Here is a 20,225-nt window from a genome sequence, read left to right as displayed (position 1 = left end):
AGAGATGGGAGGGGAAGTGAGAGAGAGAGATGGGAGGGGAAGTGAGAGAGAGAGATGGGAGGGGAAGTGAGAGAGAGAGATGGGAGGGGAAGTGAGAGAGAGAGAGAGAGAGAGATGGGAGGGGAAGTGAGAGAGAGAGAGAGAGATGGGAGGGGAAGTGAGAGAGAGATGGGAGGGGAAGTGAGAGAGAGAGAGAGAGATGGGAGGGGAAGTGAGAGAGAGAGAGAGAGAGAGAGATGGGAGGGGAAGTGAGAGAGAGAGAGAGAGAGAGAGAGAGAGAGAGAGAGAGAGAGAGAGAGAGATGGGAGGGGAAGTGAGAGAGAGAGAGAGAGAGAGAGAGAGAGATGGGAGGGGAAGTGAGAGAGAGAGAGAGAGAGAGAGAGAGATGGGAGGGGAAGTGAGAGAGAGAGAGAGAGATGGGAGGGGAAGTGAGAGAGAGAGAGAGAGATGGGAGGGGAAGTGAGAGAGAGAGAGAGAGAGAGATGGGAGGGGAAGTGAGAGAGAGAGAGAGAGAGAGATGGGAGGGGAAGTGAGAGAGAGAGAGAGAGAGAGATGGGAGGGGAAGTGAGAGAGAGAGAGAGAGAGAGAGAGAGAGAGATGGGAGGGGAAGTGAGAGAGAGAGAGAGAGAGAGAGAGAGAGAGAGATGGGAGGGGAAGTGAGAGAGAGAGAGAGAGAGAGAGAGAGAGAGAGAGATGGGAGGGGAAGTGAGAGAGAGAGAGAGATGGGAGGGGAAGTGAGAGAGAGAGAGAGAGATGGGAGGGGAAGTGAGAGAGAGAGAGAGAGAGAGAGAGATGGGAGGGGAAGTGAGAGAGAGAGAGAGAGAGAGAGAGAGAGAGAGAGAGAGAGGGAGGGGAAGTGAGAGAGAGAGAGAGATGGGAGGGGAAGTGAGAGAGAGAGAGAGAGAGAGAGAGAGATGGGAGGGGGAGAGAGAGAGAGAGAGAGAGAGAGATGGGAGGGGAAGTGAGAGAGAGAGAGAGAGAGAGAGATGGGAGGGGAAGTGAGAGAGAGAGAGAGAGAGAGAGATCGGAGGGGAAGTGAGAGAGAGAGAGAGAGAGAGAGAGAGAGAGAGAGAGAGAGAGAGAGAGAGAGAGAGAGAGAGAGAGAGATGGGAGGGGAAGTGAGAGAGAGAGAGAGAGAGAGATGGGAGGGGAAGAGAGAGAGAGGGAGAGAGATGGGAGGGGAAGAGAGAGAGAGAGAGATAGATGGGAGGGGAAGAGAGAGAGAGAGAGATAGATGGGAGGGGAAGAGAGAGAGAGAGAGAGAGAGAGAGAGAGAGAGAGAGAGAGAGAGAGATGGGATGGGAAGTGGGAGAGAGAGAGAGAGAGCGAGAGAGGATGGGAAGTGGGAGAGCGAGAGAGAGAGGATGGGAAGTGGGAGAGAGAGAGAGAGAGAGAGAGAAAGAGAGAGAGAGAGAGAGATGGGATGGGATGGGAAGTGGGAGAGAGAGAGAGAGAGAGATGGGATGGGAAGTGAGAGAGAGAGAGAGAGAGATGGGATGGGATGGGAAGTGAGAGAGAGAGAGAGAGAGAGAGCGAGAGAGAGAGAAAGAGATGGGATGGAATGGGAAGTGGGAGAAACTAATAAATTCTGTTATTACTTCTCTTTCTCTGCCTTCTTGAGATGTCAGAACGAGCACACAGCATGCAGCACACTCTCGATTTACGCTTATTAATATCTGGTAACATATTATCCAATTTGAGAATGAAGGCGATGCCAGCTAAATAATGTTAAGCACATCTAATCTCAGCTAAGACATGCTTGAACATGTTTTTCTTTTTAACAAAGCAGGACTAACCTTAATGCCAGCTCTGAAGCTCTGCATGCCTCCACTCCTTTCCTCAAATTTTCCGGATCCACTTCCACATAACCGCATTAGGACGTAATAATAAATACCCAGGTTTATTGGTACGTCCCAGGGGAAGTCAAATTAACCTTAGTTGAAGATAGAGGACGCAACAAAAGAGTGGGGTGATCAGAGAGGCAGGCTTAACAAAGGCCAGATAGACTAATTCACAGTTACACAGAGAGGGGCCTGTTCTGATACTGAGGGAGAGAAATGGGTCGTCGGAATAAACAGGACTTTAGCTTTGTCACTTAAGTCACCAAAAATGTATTTAGGACAACAAAGTGAGCAGAGCCATGAAACAAGCCATTCCACGGCCTCAATTTGTCTCTTTAAAATGCCTTGTTTATTCTGTTAGGACTTGTTTTTTTGTTTTTTTTAATCATCTGAATTATTTACATAGCCAAGTAACAAGGAGAGGCACTACTTGTTATGCAGAGGTAGTAACTGAGCTACTGGAGTTTAGAACTGCACTTCTGCAGTTTGGAACAATCCCCCATTATCAATGTTATTATCATCCTTATCCTCATCATCGTACATTTTTTAGTTGTATGCAAATTGTATAGCTTTGTCATCAACATGAGATTCTTTTTTTTTTTTTTACATGACAACACAAAAATCAGCAATGCAAACAGGACTGGACTGCCAGAAAAATAAGGTTGCATATTACATTTTCCCAAGAGCAATTCAACCAAATAATGGAGAAGGAAACGATTGAATTTACTTGAAGGGTGTATATGAATGAGAAAAGGTATAATGAGAAAGAGGGTCTGTTATGTCACATTAAATCAGATCCGGTCCATCTTTCTTTTTCACTCTATGCTGACACAGTACAAAATGAATCACTACTCCACTCCTCGTGAATATTTTGTGTGTGTGTGTGTGTGTGTGTGTGTGTGCCTATGGTGCGGAATTAGATTGCAACCTTGTTCCCCCTCAACCCCCTCCTCAACTCCCCCATCTGATTCCCCGTGGGTACGCTCTCAGTCCCTCTAGTGCAGGCCAGGGTGGAGAAAGAGATTTCAATCAATGCATTTCTGTGACAGATTACCCTGATTGTAGTATTAGCAAAAAGGCAGTCATCATGCGTCTGTGTGCCTGTGACCACACAACTGCACACACAATTATACTATAAAACACATTCTAAGCATTATTTATGGGTGGCAGGTAGCCTAGCGGTTAAGAACGTTAGGCCAATAATCAAAAGGGGACTGGTTCGAACCCCCAAGCTGACTAGGTGAAAAAAATCTAATGTGTCATTGAGCAAGGCACTTAATTAGGAAATTGCTCTTGTAAGTTGTTCTGGATAAGAGCGTGTAAAGAATATAACGTTATCATGTGCTTTCATATAATATACTGTAAATGATATGCATACTATCATGGACAACACAGAAATGGTGGAAAAGAGCTTTGGCTTTGTAACGTCCTGATGGCTTTGTAACGTCCTGAATTACCTGGTAATCCCATAATAACCTTTGATTGAAGTTATACAATTAATAATACAGTGTTTATAACAACATCTAGGCAAAGTTTTAGTTCCGAAGCCCGACAACTGTAAAGCTTTGTATGACTCATTTGACTCTCTTCAATGGATGGAGAGAAATCTCTCTGTAGCAAACTAATGGAATAGGTGGATAATGGGAGGTGACTAACAAATGAGTTGAGAGGGGTAGGTGTTAATTGATTGTGTAAGGGTCAGCGAGGGTAAGCAACAGTGTTCTAAAAAGGTTGGAGTAGGCTAGGGAGCCTTGCCCATGGTTTAAAATGGTCTTCAATGGATACACAAGGCTAGAGAATGCAGCACACTGCAATGTGGGAATGGACTGGGGTAGGAATAATGCAGTAATCTTAGGCCTTGTCTATGGCTATGTCTTGGCAAGAACTTCCTGGCTGTACACCTTCTTACAGTGCCGCGTGCTGCTAATAGGAAGTGAAAGCTAACTGGCCCCATGGAAATGCAATCTAGGCTAAGCAATCTCTTGCCTTCCCTCGGGTCTCCCCTCTGCTCTGTCGGCCGCCCAGCCTTCCCTCGGGTCTCCCCTCTGCTCTGTCGGCAGACCAGCCTTCTCTCGGGTGTCCCCTCTGCTCTGTCGGCAGACCAGCCTTCTCTCGGGTCTCCCCTCTGCTCTGTCGGCCGCCCAGCCTTCTCTCGGGTCTCCCCTCTGCTCTGTCGGCCGCCCAACCTTCTATTGGGTCGCCCCTCTGCTCTGTCGGCCGTCCAGACTTCTCTCGGGTCGCCCCTCTGCTCTGTCGGCCGTCCAGACTTCTCTCGGGTCGCCCCTCTGCTCTGTCGGCCGTCCAGACTTCTCTCGGGTCTCCCCTCTGCTCTGTCGGCCGCCCAGACTTCTCTCGGGTCTCCCCTCTGCTCTGTCGGCCGCCCAGACTTCTCTCGGGTCTCCCCTCTGCTCTGTCGGCCGCCCAGACTTCTCTCGGGTCTCCCCTCTGCTCTGTCGGCAGGCCAGCTTTCTCTCGGGTCTCCCCTCTGCTCTGTCGGCAGACCAGCCTTCTCTCGGTTCTCCCCTCTGCTCTGTCGGCAGACCAGCCTTCTCTCGTGTCTCCCCTCTGCTCTGTCGGCAGGCCAGCCTTCTCTCGTGTCTCCCCTCTGCTCTGTCGGCAGGCCAGCCTTCTCTCGGGTCTCCCCTCTGCTCTGTCGGCAGACCAGCCTTCTCTCGGGTCTCCCCTCTGCTCTGTCGGCAGACCAGCCTTCTCTCGGGTCTCCCCTCTGCTCTGTCGGCAGACCAGCCTTCTCTCGGGTCTCCCCTCTGCTCTGTCGGCAGACCAGCCTTCTCTCGGGTCTCCCCTCTGCTCTGTCGGCAGACCAGCCTTCTCTCGGGTCTCCCCTCTGCTCTGTCGGCAGACCAGCCTTCTCTCGGGTCTCCCCTCTGCTCTGTCGGCAGACCAGCCTTCTCTCGGGTCTCCCCTCTGCTCTGTCGGCAGACCAGCCTTCTCTCGGGTCTCCCCTCTGCTCTGTCGGCAGACCAGCCTTCTCTCGGGTCTCCCCTCTGCTCTGTCGGCAGACCAGCCCTCTCTCGGGTCTCCCCTCTGCTCTGTCGGCAGACCAGCCCTCTCTCGGGTCTCCCCTCTGCTCTGTCGGCAGACCAGCCCTCTCTCGGGTCTCCCCTCTGCTCTGTCGGCAGGCCAGCCCTCTCTCGGGTCTCCCCTCTGCTCTGTCGGCAGGCCAGCCTTCTCTCGGGTCTCCCCTCTGCTCTGTCGGCAGGCCAGCCTTCTCTCGGGTCTCCCCTCTGCTCTGTCGGCAGACCAGCCTTCCCTCGGGTCTCCCCTCTGCTCTGTCGGCAAGCCAGCCTTCCCTCGGGTCTCCCCTCTGCTCTGTCGGCAAGCCAGCCTTCCCTCGGGTCTCCCCTCTGCTCTGTCGGCAAGCCAGCCTTCCCTCGGGTCTCCCCTCTGCTCTGTCGGCAAGCCAGCCTTCCCTCGGGTCTCCCCTCTGCTCTGTCGGCAGGCCAGCCTCCCTTCCCTTCCTCCAGGTTTATTGAGCCTCGCTTTGCCACTAGAAATCCAATAGCTATTTACACTGGGCCACGTCTGCCACCAAATGGTATTCTGCGGATCATAAAGCCTGGCTACAGTACTAGGGCCATATTAATGAATGTATTAGCTGCAATACACCCCCAGAGCTTCATAATGGGGGACAGAAGAGGACGGGAGGGAGGAGGAGGTGGAGAAGAGCGAGTGGCTGGAAATGGAAGAGAGCTAGGGGAGAGAAGGGAGTGAACTATGAGTCATCCTACCCGGTTTGTGGAAAGGGGTTGAGGAGCAGGAGGCAGATCCATATGCCCGACACGAATACTGCAAGTTTCTGGAGAGTGGCAGCCATATCAAACTATGGCCCAAAACCCTGCAGAAAAGAGAGAAGGACAGACAGATGTACATGTTAGTTAGGGCTGGGAATTGCCAAGGACCTCCAAGAGTGTGAAATGTTGTCATCAAGGCAAAGAGTGCCTACTTTGAAGAATCTCAAAAATAAAATATATTTTGATTTGTTTAACACTTTTATGGTTACTACATGAGTCCATACGTGTTATTTCATAGTTTTGATGCCTTCACTATTATTCTACAATGTAGAATATAGTCAAATAAAGAAAGATCCTGGAATGTGTAGGTGTGTCCAAACCTTTAACTGGTACTGTATATATACAGTACGGTCGGAAAGTATTCCGACCCCTTGACTTTTCCAAATGTTGTTACATTACAGCCTTATTCTAAAATTGATTGAAAAAATAAATACTCACCTATCTACACACAATACCCCATAATGGCAAAGCAAAAACAGGTTTTTAGAAATGTTTGCAAATGTAAAAAAGAAAAATACCTTATTTACAGTATTCAGGCCCTTTGCTATAAGACCTGAAATAGAGCTCAGGTGCATCCTGCTTCTATCGTTGATCCTTGAGATGTTTATACAACTTGATTGGAGTCCACCTGTGGTAATTCTATTGATTGGACATGATTTGGAAAGGCATACACCTGTATATATATAAGGTCACACAGTTGGCAGTGCATGTCAGAGCAAAAACCAAGCCATGAGGTCAAAGGAATTGTCCATAGAGCTCCAAGACAGGATTTTGTTGAGGAAGAGATCTGGGGAAGGGTACCAAAACAATTATTCAGCATTGAAGGTCCCCAAGAACACAGTGGCCTCCATCATTCTTAAATGGAAAAAGTTTGGAACCACCTCTTCCTAGAGCTGGCCATCTGGCCAAACTGAGCAAACAGGGGAGAATCCCCTCAAGTTATTTTTAACGTCCCAATTGGGAAATGTGTTGTGAAGTCAGGGCTCAACAATAAGAACCCGAAGGTCACTCTGAAAGAGCTCCAAAGTTCCTCTGTGGAGATTGAAGAACCTTCCAGAAGGACAACCATCTGCAGCACTCCACCACTCAGGCCTTTATGGTAAAGTGGCCAGACGGAAGCCACTCCTCAGTAAAAGGCACATGACAGCCCACTTGGAGTTTGCCAAAAGGCACCTAAAGGACTTTCAGACCATAAGAAACAAGATTATCTGGTCTGATGAAACCAAGATTGAACTCTTTGGCCTGAATGCCAAGTCTGAAGGAAACCTGGCACCATCCCTACGGTGAAGCATGGTGGTGGCAGCACCATGCTGTGGGGATGTTTTTCTGCGGCAGGGACTGAGAGTCTAGTCAGGATTAAGGGAGAGATGAACGGAGCAAAGTCCAGAGAGATCCTTGATGAAAACCTGCTCCAGAGTGCTCAGGGCCTCAGACTGGGACAAAGGTTTACCTTCCAACAGGACAACGTACCTAAGCACAAAGCCAAGACAACGCAGGAGTGGCTTCGGGACAAGTCTCTGAATGTCCTTGAGTGTCCCAGCCAGAGCCCGGACTTGAACCCGATTGAACATCTCTGGAGAAACCTGAAACCTGACAGGGCCTGATAGCATCTGCAGAGAAGAGAAACTCCACAAATTCCGGTTGTGCCAAGCATGTAGCGTCGTACCCAATAAGACTTGAGGCTGTAATCAATTTTTTATTTAAAATGTTTTTATTTTATAAATTTGCTAAAATTAAAATAAAAAAATGTGCTTTGTCATTATGGGTTATTGTGTGTAGATTGATGAGGGGGACAAAACGAGTAAATACATTTTAGAATAAGGCTGTAAAGTAACAAAATGTGGAAAAAGTCAAAGGGTCTGAATACTTTCCGAATGCACTGTATGTATGTATGTATGTATGTATGTATGTATGTATGTATGTATGTATGTATGTATGTATGTATGTATGTATGTATGTATGTATGTATGTGTGTATGTATGTATGTATGTATGTATGTATGTATGTATGTATGTATGTATGTATATATAACAAATTGATACATGGAGTCAAAGTGTCAATATTATATTGTCTAAAATAACATTGTGTCCAGTAGCCTAGCAGTTAGAGTATTGGGCCAGTAACTGAAAGGTTGTTAGTTCAAATCCCTGAGCCCACAAGGTGGAAGATCTGTCAATGTGCCCTTGAGCAAGGCACTTACCACCTTACTGCTTCAGGTTTGCCGTTGATAATGGCGGACCCTGGCCATAACCCCACTGTTAGGTAGTTGGGATATGCAAAAAATTTAAATTCCAATTCACACATGGGTATACTACACACTTGTACATGTGTGAATTAGGACAAACACTGTATAAGCACCCACTCAATCATCATCATCAACTGTATCAATGTTTTCCCCCCATCACTAATGTTAAGATGAATTAGCATCTCAGATCAATATGTATGTCCAGTCCTGGAAAGCAGAATGAAACCAGTTAGTGAAACACAGGTGTCCTGAGGGAACTGGATCTAAATTGACTTCCTGTTGCTCTGGCCTCATGACAAGCTTTGTCAGTCAGTCAGTCAGACAGACAGACAGATAGACAGACAGACAGAGAGGCACATATTCATGGTTTGATGTTCTTCTATGGCCATGAAGACAGAGAGATACTGAGCCAAAATGCTAGGCTTTGAGTAGATATATACAGTATGAAACTACAGGTTATTAGTCATGGAAGCTTTGGGCCTTCCATACTGTATTGTATGTAGTAAATAAGTCATGTTAATGTCCCAACCCATGGTAAGTGACAAAGCTCTTCAAAATATTACAGGTGAATTAACCTGCCCAGGTGGGATTTAACTTTTGTAGTCACCTTCCTATACATGCTTGTTAATACTGTAGTACTGAGTCCTACTGAGAATGATGACACACATAGCCTTTACTGTCAGCTCTGAGCAACTCAAGTTTTAGATGCAATGATGACAAAACTAATATGAATATTTTAGCTCTTGGAGGAAAACCTGGACTCGCTAACAAAAGCAAATTATTTAAATTTCAGATGAAACAAGTCCAATTTGTTTCCTTGCTGCGCGAGCCAAAAGCAGTGAAGACGAGGGAATTTATTTGCTTTTCTGCCCAATATGCAGCAGCACAAAAGCCATGGAGCATAAATACTGAGTAATTCCTCTCACGCAGGCAGCGAAGCTCTGATTGGAGCTTCACCCAGGCAGCAGGCTGCAGCATTAGGGAGTCCCTGTGCTTTCCCCTTAAGAGGATACTTTGTAAAACTGCTGTTTCTTCAGAGACACACGATATAGGGGCTTTGTATGGATTAATAATTTAATCACCCACACATGAATAGACTACGAACAAACAAAGACTGTAGGGACGGAGGTACTGGCAACAAGACCGTAAAGCTAAACAAAAAAACTATTGCCCTTTAAGCCAAGCCTGGAGAATATATATGCCTTTTATTTGACGTAAAGAAAATTGTCACGAAACGCCACCATGTAAATGTCACAACATAAATACTGCGTTGCTTACACTGTAAATGTAGACAGGTGGACTTTTGTTGAAAACAGTAGTGGTGCGTGGGTAAAATCACAGGGGAAACTTCCATTGTGATAATTGTGTTTGCTCTATAACCCCTTCCTTCATACGCCACCTTGATACAGTATACAATAAGGCCGTGACAACAAAAAGACAGTCACACAGCGGCGGAAAAAATTCAACTACACACACATTTGTTTCGTCACAAAACTGGAACACAACATCTGTCCGGTGAAGTCCCCAAAGCAAATATGGCACGTAAAAAAACAGTCATGTGACATGCAGTATTGTCAAGCAAGTTACTGTTTCCAACAGTCTACTAAACAACTACTGATTTAGAACGACGGTGTTACCCCAAGTCAACACAAAGACAACAGGAGCACTGCCTCGGCTATTCCAGCATGATTTCAACTTACGTGTAAACCTCATCAAATTAACAAGGCTATATACAGTATATGCTTAGTTTAAAACACTGAAATCAAAATGAAAAACAAACACATTTTGTCCAATCAATGTTGCTAAATATCATGTGGCTGTCCATGGTACTGATTTCTGTCTGTGTGTGTGTGTGTGTGTGTGTGTGTGTGTGTGTGTGTGTGCGCAAATAAAAATAAATAAATACATGTTGACTCACCCTACTTGTAAACTAGTTGAAGGCCAATGCCATCCTCATCTCGTTCATGTTGACAGTCTATGACTCTGTCATACAGTACACTTTTAGTTAATGTTTTCATAGGCTACCTAGTTAAAATGTTTGCTAGCCCGACTTCCTCGCATGGGCAACAATGAACCAGCTAAGTTAGCTAACTAGTTAGCGTGAGCCTACTAGGCTACATACAGTTGAAGTCGGAAGTTTACATACACTTAGGTACCTTCAAACTCAGTGCCTCTTTGCTTGATATCATGGGAAAATCAAAATGAATCAGCCAAGACCTCAGAACAAAAATTGCAGAACGCCACAAGTCTGGTTCATCCTTGAGAGCAATTTCCAAACGCCTGAAGGTACCACGTTCATCTTTACAAATAATAGTATGCAAGTATAAACACCATGGGACCGCACAGCCATCATACCGCTCAGGAAGGAGACACGTTCTGTCTCCTAGAGATGGACGTACTTTGGTGTGAAAAGTGCAAATCAATCCCAGAACAACAGCAAAGGACCTTGTGAAGATGCTGGAGGAAACAGGTCCAAAAGTATCTATATCCACAGTAAAATGAGTCCTATATCGACATAACCTGAACGACCGCTCAGCAAGGAAGAAGCCACTGCTCCAAAACCTCTATAAAAAAGCCAGACTACGGTTTGCAACTGCACATGGGGACAAAGATCATACTTTTTGGAGAAATGTCCTCTGGTCTGAGGAAACAAAAATAGAATTGTTTGGCCATAATTACCACGTTATGTTTGGAAGGAAAAGGGGGAGGCTTGCAAGCCGTAGAACACCATCCTAACTGTGAAGCACGAGGGTGGAAGCTTCATGTTGTGGGGGTGCTTTGCTGCAGGAGGGACTGGTGCACTTCACAAAATAGATGGCGTCATGAGGATGGGAAATTATGTGGATATATTGAAGCAACATCTCAAGACATCAGTCAGGAAGTTAAAACTTGGTCGCAAATGGGTCTTCCAAATGGACGATGACCCCAAGCATACTTCCAAGTTGTGGCAACAACGTCAAGGTATTGGAGTGGCCATCACAAAGCCCTGACCGCAATCCTATAGAAAAGTTGTGGGCAGAACTGAAAAAGTGTGTGCGAGCAAGGAGGGACAACAAACCTGACTCAGTTACACCAGCTCTGTGAGGAGGAATGGGCCAAAATTCACCCAACTTATTGTGGGAAGCTTGTGGAAGACTACCCAAAACATTTGACCCAAGTTAAACAATTTAAAGGCAATGCTACCAAATACTAATTGAGTGTATGTAAACCTCTGAGCCACTAGGAATGTGATGAAATAAATAAAAGCTGAAATAAATCATTATCTCTACTATTATTCTGACATTTCACATTCTTAAAATAAAGTGGTGATCCTAACTGACCTAAGACAGGGAATTTTTACTAGGATTAAATGTCAGGAAATTGTGAAAAACTGAGTTTGAATGTATTTTACTAAGGCGTATGTAAACTTCTGACTTCAACTGTACATCTACTGTAGGCTACATATTGAACTTCAATCGTCTCAGGACTGTGGCACAATATATTAATCTATGGTAAGATCAGAATTGCCATCATAATCATTGGCCTGTACAGAGAGTTAAGTCAAAACTACAAGTCCAAATCCACATCTCCATACATTGCTTAGGAAAGAACCGACTTAGCAAACTCGCTACTGCAGGACAGCAACACAAGCAGACCAGAAGTCTGACAATGATGACGTTTTGCTTAGGATGTGATTTGATTGGCCACCCTTGGTTGGCGTTTTGCTGTGCCGGGACAACCCACAGTTTAGCTCAGCTCAATGCTGATTGGCTAATTATTTTATAAAAATGTTATCAAGGGAGGCCAAACGCTTGCTGGCATCAATCAATCAAATGCTATGGCAGCAACATGTTATACTCTTTTATTCCAGACAGCATCAGATACATGGGCTACACATACTGAGACAGAGGAGCGCTGCATCCTTGTTCAGACGGCATCAGATACATGGGCTACACATACTAAGACAGAGGAGCGCTGTATCCCTCGCTCTGATTTCTCCGGTGAGATTCAGCCACTTGCGAATTGATGGAAAATTGTGAAACAGAGAGACGAAAGATAAATCAATTAAAATAATTTATCGGTCCATGTATACTCGCTACTGGTAAAGGCAAGATGTTATCCAGAGCAAAGGAACTGATGGGATATGAAGCAGCCAGATTCCAGCTGTGTGTGTGTGTGTGTGTGTGTGTGTGTGTGTGTGTGTGTGTGTGTGTGTATGTGTGTGTGTGTGTGTGTGAGAGAGAGAAGGCGGGAGAGGAGGGTAGAGGAAAGGAAATGGGAGGAGTGGGCGGGGAGAGGTGGAGACAGAGTTATTACTACTCTTTGAGATGGGAGGTGGAAGCCGCATTGTAAATACAAAATACTTCATCTACCCTATTGATCTATTCTAGTTGTTCCAGATTCTGGCACTAGTGCAAAGCCATTAGATTTCTTGACAGGATGACACACACTGTGTTACTCACACTGTAACAATAAGAAGTTACTTCTGAGAAGGTGGTTATGTGTTTATCTAATACTTCATGGTCTGTGTCTACACTGCTCTGATTGTAAGATCAGTTGATGCCAGATTCCTTCATGACAAGCCAACAGAGAAGCCACATATGGTAACAATCCTTCTCTGAAAAGGATAAATAATGAAACACTGAGTGTTTTCTGACACCTCTATCATCTTCTAAAGGTGTGGAAAAATCTGCTTTGGTATGTGCAGTCCTGCCAAAGAGCGGCAAGGCTCAATTCTCTCAATCGCGGGCGTTTGTGTTCATTTAAAAATGTTTTAAAAAAAGACATCTCCCTGCCGGCACCTGTCAAACCATCAGAGAGAAAGGTCAAAAACCTCAGCTCATTTTATCTCCATGGCTACATTTGTCAATAGTCAAATACCACAAAGTTTCTCATAGCGAACTACGCTTTATTACAGGCGCTAGTTTCAGCACACGTCACTGTATTAGAAAGTATTCCTCTTGGAAGTCTCGTAGATCCACCTTGCTTGTGGAATGAATGAATTGGTGCCTCTGAGACAGTCCAGATGACTGTTTGAGGACCTTGATCTTGTGTTTATATTTCATTGTGTTTGTGTTTTTTTGCTTGCTTATACAGTGGCCAGACCACTGGTCGGCATCACCACCCTGTTCCCACACCGTGGCTCTGCTCTGTGGGTCAGTGGTGGCCAGGTCACTGGTCGGCATCACCACCCTGTTCTTACACCGTGGCTCTGCTCTGTGGGTCAGTGGTGGCCAGGTCACTGGTCGGCATCACCACCCTGTTCCCACACCGTGGCTCTGCTCTGTGGGTCAGTGGTAGCCAGACCACTGGTCGGCATCACCACCCTGTTCCCACACCGTGGCTCTGCTCTGTGGGTCAGCTGAGCTCATACAGCTAACCGCTTACAGAAGCGGTGTAGTGGTTCACAGCCTATCGACCTTTTATATGGATGACGGTGAGAACCCATCATCCCATCCCCAAATCCCTTTCGCAGCCTTACAGATCGAGGATCAAACACAGATCTTCCTCAGGGGTATTTAGCAAATGTTCTCTGTTACAAGAGCTGGGGAACACAAATGAGCTGAGGATGGTTAAACAGATGTTAAAGATTTGAGCTCTTTCAAGTGCTCACTCGGGACGCATCTCTGCAGGTCTGTCCCATCCCCAAACGTGTCTGTATCCCTGATGAATGCATTCCTCTTGGGCTGAAACACTTTAGACGGGGGCATCCCCCATGTTCATTGCAGCTGAGCACCAAATGACTTTGTTTAATCATTCTCTCTTTCAGCGTTTTTATTAATGGGCCTATATTACAAGTAATTCTGGATTGTTAGACATCAGAGATTTTATGTTATCCATAAAAGCCGCAGGATGCCAGTCCCCCAGAGCCAGAAATAACAATTCCCTGCCCTATAATGTCTGACAGAAAATTGTGTCTGTTAATGTCATGACATCTACTGCTTCCTATTTAAGCAAGACCTGCTCGCATTGTGGTCATCATCTCACATATCTTATATCTAACAGTCTTAAATGTCATTGATACATTTATCTGTAGTCTAAGACAAGGTTGCTGGGTGCCTCAGTGACCAAAGGCTGAGTGAACAATCGACTGCAGCCTTTCCAATGGGCGTGTCTCACAAAGACATTTCCTTCATACTGTTGTTGTTACACAACATGACCAAAAGTATGTGGACACCTGCTCATCAAACATCACATTCCAAAATCATGGACATTAATATGGAGTTGCTTCCCCTTTGCTGCTATAACAGCCTCCAATCTTCTGGGAAGGCTTTCCGCTAGATGTTGGAACATTGCTGCGGGAACTTGCTTCCATTCAGTCACAAGAGCATGAGTGAGATCGGGCACTGATGTCAGGCGATTAGGTCTGGCTTGCAGTCGACGTTCCAATTGATCCCAAAGGTGTTCAATAGGGTTGAGGTCATGGCTCTGCACAGTCCAGTCAAGTACTTCCACACCGATGTCGACAAACCATTTCTGTATGCTTTGTGCACGGGGGCATTGTCATGCTGAAACAAGACATTGCCTTCCCCAAACTGTTGCCACAAAGTTGGAAGAAGCACAGAATCATCTAGAATGTCATTGTGTGCTGTAGTGTTAAGATTTCCCTTCACTGGAACTAAGGGGCCAAGCCCGAACAATGAAAAAAAGCCCCAGACCATTATTCCTCCTCCAAACTTTACAGTTGGTAGCGTTCTCTTGGCATCTGCTAAACCCAAATTTGTTCGTCAGACTGCCAGATGGTAGTGTGATTCATCACTCCAGAGAATGCATTTCCACTGCTCTGGAGTCCAATGGCGGTGAGCTTTACACCACTCCAGCTGACGCTTAGCATTGCGCATGGTGATCTTAGGCTTCTGTGCAGCTGATCAGCCATGGAAACCCATTTCATGAAGCTCCCAACGAACAGTTATTGTGCTGACGTTGCTTACAGAGGCAGTTTGGAACTCGGTAGTGAGTGTTACAACTGAGGACATATGATTTTGCGCGCTACGCACTTCAGCACTCAGCGGTCCCATTCTGTGAGCTTGTTTGGCCTACCACTTTGTGGCTGAGCCGTTGTTGCTCCTAGACTTTTCCACTTCACAATAACAGCACTTACAATTGACTGGGGCAGCTCTAGCAGGCCAGAAATTTCACAAACTGATTTGTTGAAAGGTGGCATCCTATGATGGTGCCACATTGAAAGTCACTGAGCTTTTCAGTAAGGCCATTCTATTGCCAATGTTTGTCTATGGAGATTACATGGCTGTGTGCTCAATTTTATACACCTGTCAGCAACCGGTATGGTTGAAATGGCCAAATCCACTAATTTGAAGGGGTGTCCACATACTTTTGTAAATATAGTGTACCTCATGCCTAAAAGGCAAAAGGCTGCACCACAAACAAATGATTAATATCCTGAAAACAAACTCTCGCAAATGAGGAGGACAGAGATCCACATTAAAAGGGCTATAAACAGACAGTGTCACTGGACTGCAAGCAGGCAAGAAGTTAAACAATCGTCCTCTCCCTTGTCTGAGCTGGTGCCCCCACAGATTTCAGGGCCTCTTTTGACAATACCATGTGGACTGGAATGCTCTTCTATACCCTGTTTCATTCTAGCCCTGTACTGTTAAACTCGTATGACCATTTGGATCTTGCCAGCTCACATTCTGTTTTGCTACACAGATGTAAGCTCGCGAAATCAGGATGGTTGTCCGAGGCTACTGTCCTATATCTGTGGCATTTTATCATTTACTTTCTATGAATATATGGGAATTTACAATGCCTTCAGAAAGTATTCAAAATATATTTAATCCATTTTAAATTCAGGATGTAACACAACAAATGTGGAAAAAGTCAAGGGGTGTGAATACTTTCTGAAGGCATTGTAGATATTCTCTCTTCTCATTATTCATAAAGTTGACAATTCAGTACCCACCAAGCCACCAGCGGTTTGTGTTACCACTTTGAAGATGGCCAGAGACACCACACCTCCACGGGGGCAGCAGCTTCAGTCTGGGCTGTCTACTCCTGTTCACACACAGGCTGGGGGGCTGAAATGGCACTAACCATCTGACAGTTTTGACTTTGCAACCCCTAAATCTAACAGTCCAGGACATTCAGAAGAGGAGCACACTAGTGGGAGGTACAGGGGACTCTGACAGGCCATGTAAATCAAAAGGGAACCACATTTAGTCACTTCTAACTGCAAGGTGAGTCAACTTCATTAAGATTTGTATTAATGTGATACTGTGATATTAGTGCTGCGGTTGCAGGACTCCAGGAGCAGACAGCAGAGATGGAACTGACTTTAATAGCTGACTAGGCAAGGTCAACATGGCCTTTCAACAGCTTGGCTCCTCTAAAGCCTGTACAAGTTGATGGGCTGAATCATGACAAGGGCAGAGAGAGGTGTTTGCCAATTAAGGACATATCACCTCCAAGAGCAAGAATGACTCCTCATGAAATAGGCATGGTTAGTGTATGAGGCTAAACAAAAACAATTTGGCTTTCATATGAATGTGATAAGCATATGGGATGCTGCAGTGGGAACGGGCGGAATGGTCTAAGTCTGCTCCTTGGGCTGTATAATCCACTTCAAAGCAATGTTTACGCTCCCTCTGGCGAGAGCAGACAGGGAAACACTGACTCATGCGTGATGAGGAGGAGTCCTGGCCAAGAAACATCTTGTGTTTGACTAAGCATCATATGGATGTCTAACAAACAACATCGACTCAATAGATATTTTCAGAAATCCATTGACAGTTCATTTATATGCAACAGTCAACTAAAGAAAGGGTAAGTCCTATAATGCCCTCCCAACTACATACATGTGTTCAAATAAAGCACGATCGGGCAATTTCTTCTAAGATATTGCTGTATCTGCAATATTTGACACCCATTTATCAAAATCTGCAAACTGTACAATACAGAAATGAACAGCTCTGCGGATACAGTAATTCCCATAGAACTAATACATGGAATGTGAACACGATCCAGATAAGCATTTGCTCATATTATGTTTCAAAAAGGGCACAAGTGGGGAAGATGCCACAAATGTATTTATATTTCACAATCCATTATCTGATAGCTGTATGACAATACAAACTGGAATTACATAGCAGACAAGCAACCTTCATATATATATTTTTTAATTTATCCATTATTTTACCAGGTAAGTTGACTGAGAACACATTCTCATTTACAGCAACAACCTGGGGAATAGTTACAGGGGAGAGGCGATGAATGAGCTGATTGTACGCTGGGGATTATTAGGTGACCATGACGGTTTGAGGGCCAGATTGGGAATTTAGCCAGGTCACCCCTACTCTTACGATAAGTGCCATGGGATCTTTAATGACCTCAGAGAGTCTGGACACCCGTTTAACGTCCCATCCGAAAGACGGATGTCCCCAATCCCTGCCCTGGGGTATTGGGATATTTTTTAGACCAGAGGAAAGAGTGTTTCTTACTGGCCCTCCAACACCACCTCCAGCAGCATTTGTCCACCCATCCAGGGACTGACCAGGACCAACCTGCTGACATATACAGTGGGGAGAACAAGTATTTGATACACTGCCGATTTTGCAGGTTTTCCTACTTACAAAGCATGTAGAGGTCTGTCATTTTTTATCATAGGTACACTTCAATTGTGAGAGACGGAATCCAAAACATAAAACCAGAAAATCACATTGTATGATTTTTAAGTAATTAATTAGCATTTTATTGCATAACATAAGTATTTGATCACCTACCAACCAGTAAGAATTCCGTCTCTCACAGACCTGTTAGTTTTTCTTTAAGAAGCCCTCATGTTCTCCACTCATTACCTGTATTGACTGCACCTGTTTGAACTCTGAACCTGTATAAAAGACACCTGTCCACACACTCAATCAAACAGACTCCAACCTCTCCACAATGGGCAAGACCAGAGAGCTGTGTAAGGACATCAGGGATCAAATTGTAGACCTGCACAAGGCTGGTATGGGCTACAGGACAATAGGCAAGCAACTTGGTGAGAAGGCAACAACTGTTGGCGCAATTATTTGAAAATGGAAGAAGTTCAAGATGACGGTCAATCACCCTCGGTCTGGGGCTCCATGCAAGATCTCACCTCGTGGGACATCAATGATCATGAGGAAGGTGAGGGATCAGCCCAGAACTACACGGCATGATCTGGTCAATGACCTGAAGAGAGCTGGGACCACAGTCTCAAAGAAAACCATTAGTAACACACTACGCCGTCATGGATTAAAATTCTGCAGCGCACGCAAGGTCCCCCTGCTCAAGCCAGCGCATGTCCAGGCCCGTCTGAAGTTTGCCAATGTCCATCTGGATGATCCAGAGGAGGAATGGGAGAAGGTCATGTGGTCTGATGAGACAAAAATAGAGCGTTTTGGTCTAAACTCCACTCGGCGTGTTTGGAGGAAGAAGGATGAGTTCAACCCCAAGAACACCATCCCAACCGTGAAGCATGGAGGTGGAAACATCATTCTTTGGGGATGCTTTTCTGCAAAGGGGACAGGACGACTGCACCGCATTGAGGGGAGGATGGATGGGGCCATGTATTGCGAGATCTTGGCCAACAATCTCCTTCCCTCAGTAAGAGCATTGAAGATGGGTTGTGTCTGGGTCTTCCAGCATGACAACGACCCGAAACACACAGCCAGAGCAACTAAGGAGTGGCTCCGTAAGAAGCATCTCAAGGTCCTGGAGTGGCCTAGCCAGTCTCCAGACCTGAACCCAATAGAAAATCTTTGGAGGGAGCTGAAAGTCCGTATTGCCCAGCGACAGCCCCGAAACCTGAAGGATCTGTAGAAGGTCTGTATGGAGGAGTGGGCCAAAATCCCTGCTGCAGTGTGTGCAAATCTGGTCAAGAACTACAGGAAACGTATGATCTCTGTAATTGCAAACAAAGGTTTCTGTACCAAATATTAAGTTCTGCTTTTCTGATGTATCAAATACTTGTCATGCAATAAAATGCTCATTAATTACTTAAAAATCATACAATGTGATTTTCTGGATTTTTGTTTTAGATTCCGTCTCTCAGAGTTGAAGTGTACCTATGATAAAAATTATAGACCTCTACATGCTTTGTAAGTAGGAAAACCTGCAAAATCGGCAGTGTATCAAATACTTGTTCTCCCAGCTGTATGTACATACTGGTGCGAGAGAGATAAGACATTTAACTATTTGGAATGACCCCAAACAGGCACTCGCAACGGGCAATAGGATAACGGTGAAGGCTTCAATATTGTGTACCATATTGAAATCCAACCCTGTCTATCTATCCAGATACACATCTCAAGCCTCCACACACACAGATACTCAGCTAAATAGCTAGATTTGTGAAGATAAAATACTTTTAGAATAATTATGCAAATGAGTGTGACTCTACAATTAGTCTTTCTAGAGACCTGCAGGATACTTCAACAGCCTCTGCACAGATCATTACAACAGTACATGAAATACACACTTTTCCCATTACAATGGAAAGCAGATGTTCAACTTGGGATAGAAGTTTTCCTCCCATGAAAAATCTGTCTTAGAGCATTAAGGGTTCCTGCTATAGACCAATCGCTACTTCAGCACACCAACTGCACTCAAAGCAATGTCGTATTACATCATATACAGCCCACCTTTTCCACTACTTGGGCAAAACCTTGACTTTTATATCAAATCAAATTGTATTTCTCACATGCTTCGTAAACAACAGGTGTAGACTAACAGTGAAATGCTTACAGGCCTTTCCCAACAATGCAGAAAGAAAACAATAACCGAAATAACAGAAAAATTGAAAACTTATAACAAGAAATACACAATGAGTAACGATAACTTGGCTATATACACGGGCAAAGGGAAAGGGGATACCTAGTCAACTGAATGCATTCAACCGAAATGTGTCTTCCAACTCCTCCGAATCAGAGAAGTGCAGGGGGCTGCCTTAAATCAACACCCATGAAGCAGTTGTTGGGGGTTAACTCAATGAAATGTAGTTATAAAGCCCTTTTATACATCAGCCGATGTCACAAAGTGCTATACAGAAACCCAGCCTAAAGCAATGCAGAAGCACAGTTAGATGCCTTACTCAAGAGCAGGACGGCAGATTTTTTCTACCTTGCCAACTCGGGGTTTTGAACCATCAACCTCTCGGTTACTGGTCCAATGTTCTTAATCGCTAGGCTACCTATCGCCCCAAAGAATGTATTCGATCATTTGCCATTACATATTGTTTTGGCAGGCACTGTCAAGAATATTATAATTGGAGGTTGAACTGCAAGAACTGAAGATGCTGCACTTGCCTCTTCCTGTACCAGTACAAAGTAGATGTGCAGGGATACGAGGTGATTGAGGTAGATATGT

The 20,225-nt window shown here is 45.2% G+C and overlaps 1 protein-coding gene across 1 annotated transcript in view; it reads right to left on the bottom strand.

Moving 5' to 3' along the window:
- The window catches only part of LOC139387943 (gamma-aminobutyric acid receptor subunit alpha-3-like), a 141,063-nt gene that overhangs the window by 110,164 nt on the left and 10,674 nt on the right, over nucleotides 1–20,225 (bottom strand). Inside the window, exon 2 of the mRNA XM_071134341.1 lies at nucleotides 5,591–5,697. Coding sequence (XP_070990442.1) covers nucleotides 5,591–5,676 — 86 coding nt within the window. The 5' untranslated portion in view covers nucleotides 5,677–5,697. The remainder of the gene's footprint in view (nucleotides 1–5,590; nucleotides 5,698–20,225) is intronic.

The sequence above is a fragment of the Oncorhynchus clarkii genome, chromosome 29, assembly GCF_045791955.1.
Source record: "Oncorhynchus clarkii lewisi isolate Uvic-CL-2024 chromosome 29, UVic_Ocla_1.0, whole genome shotgun sequence".
NCBI lineage: Eukaryota > Metazoa > Chordata > Actinopteri > Salmoniformes > Salmonidae > Oncorhynchus > Oncorhynchus clarkii.
This window is presented reverse-complemented; position numbering and strand designations above follow the sequence as displayed.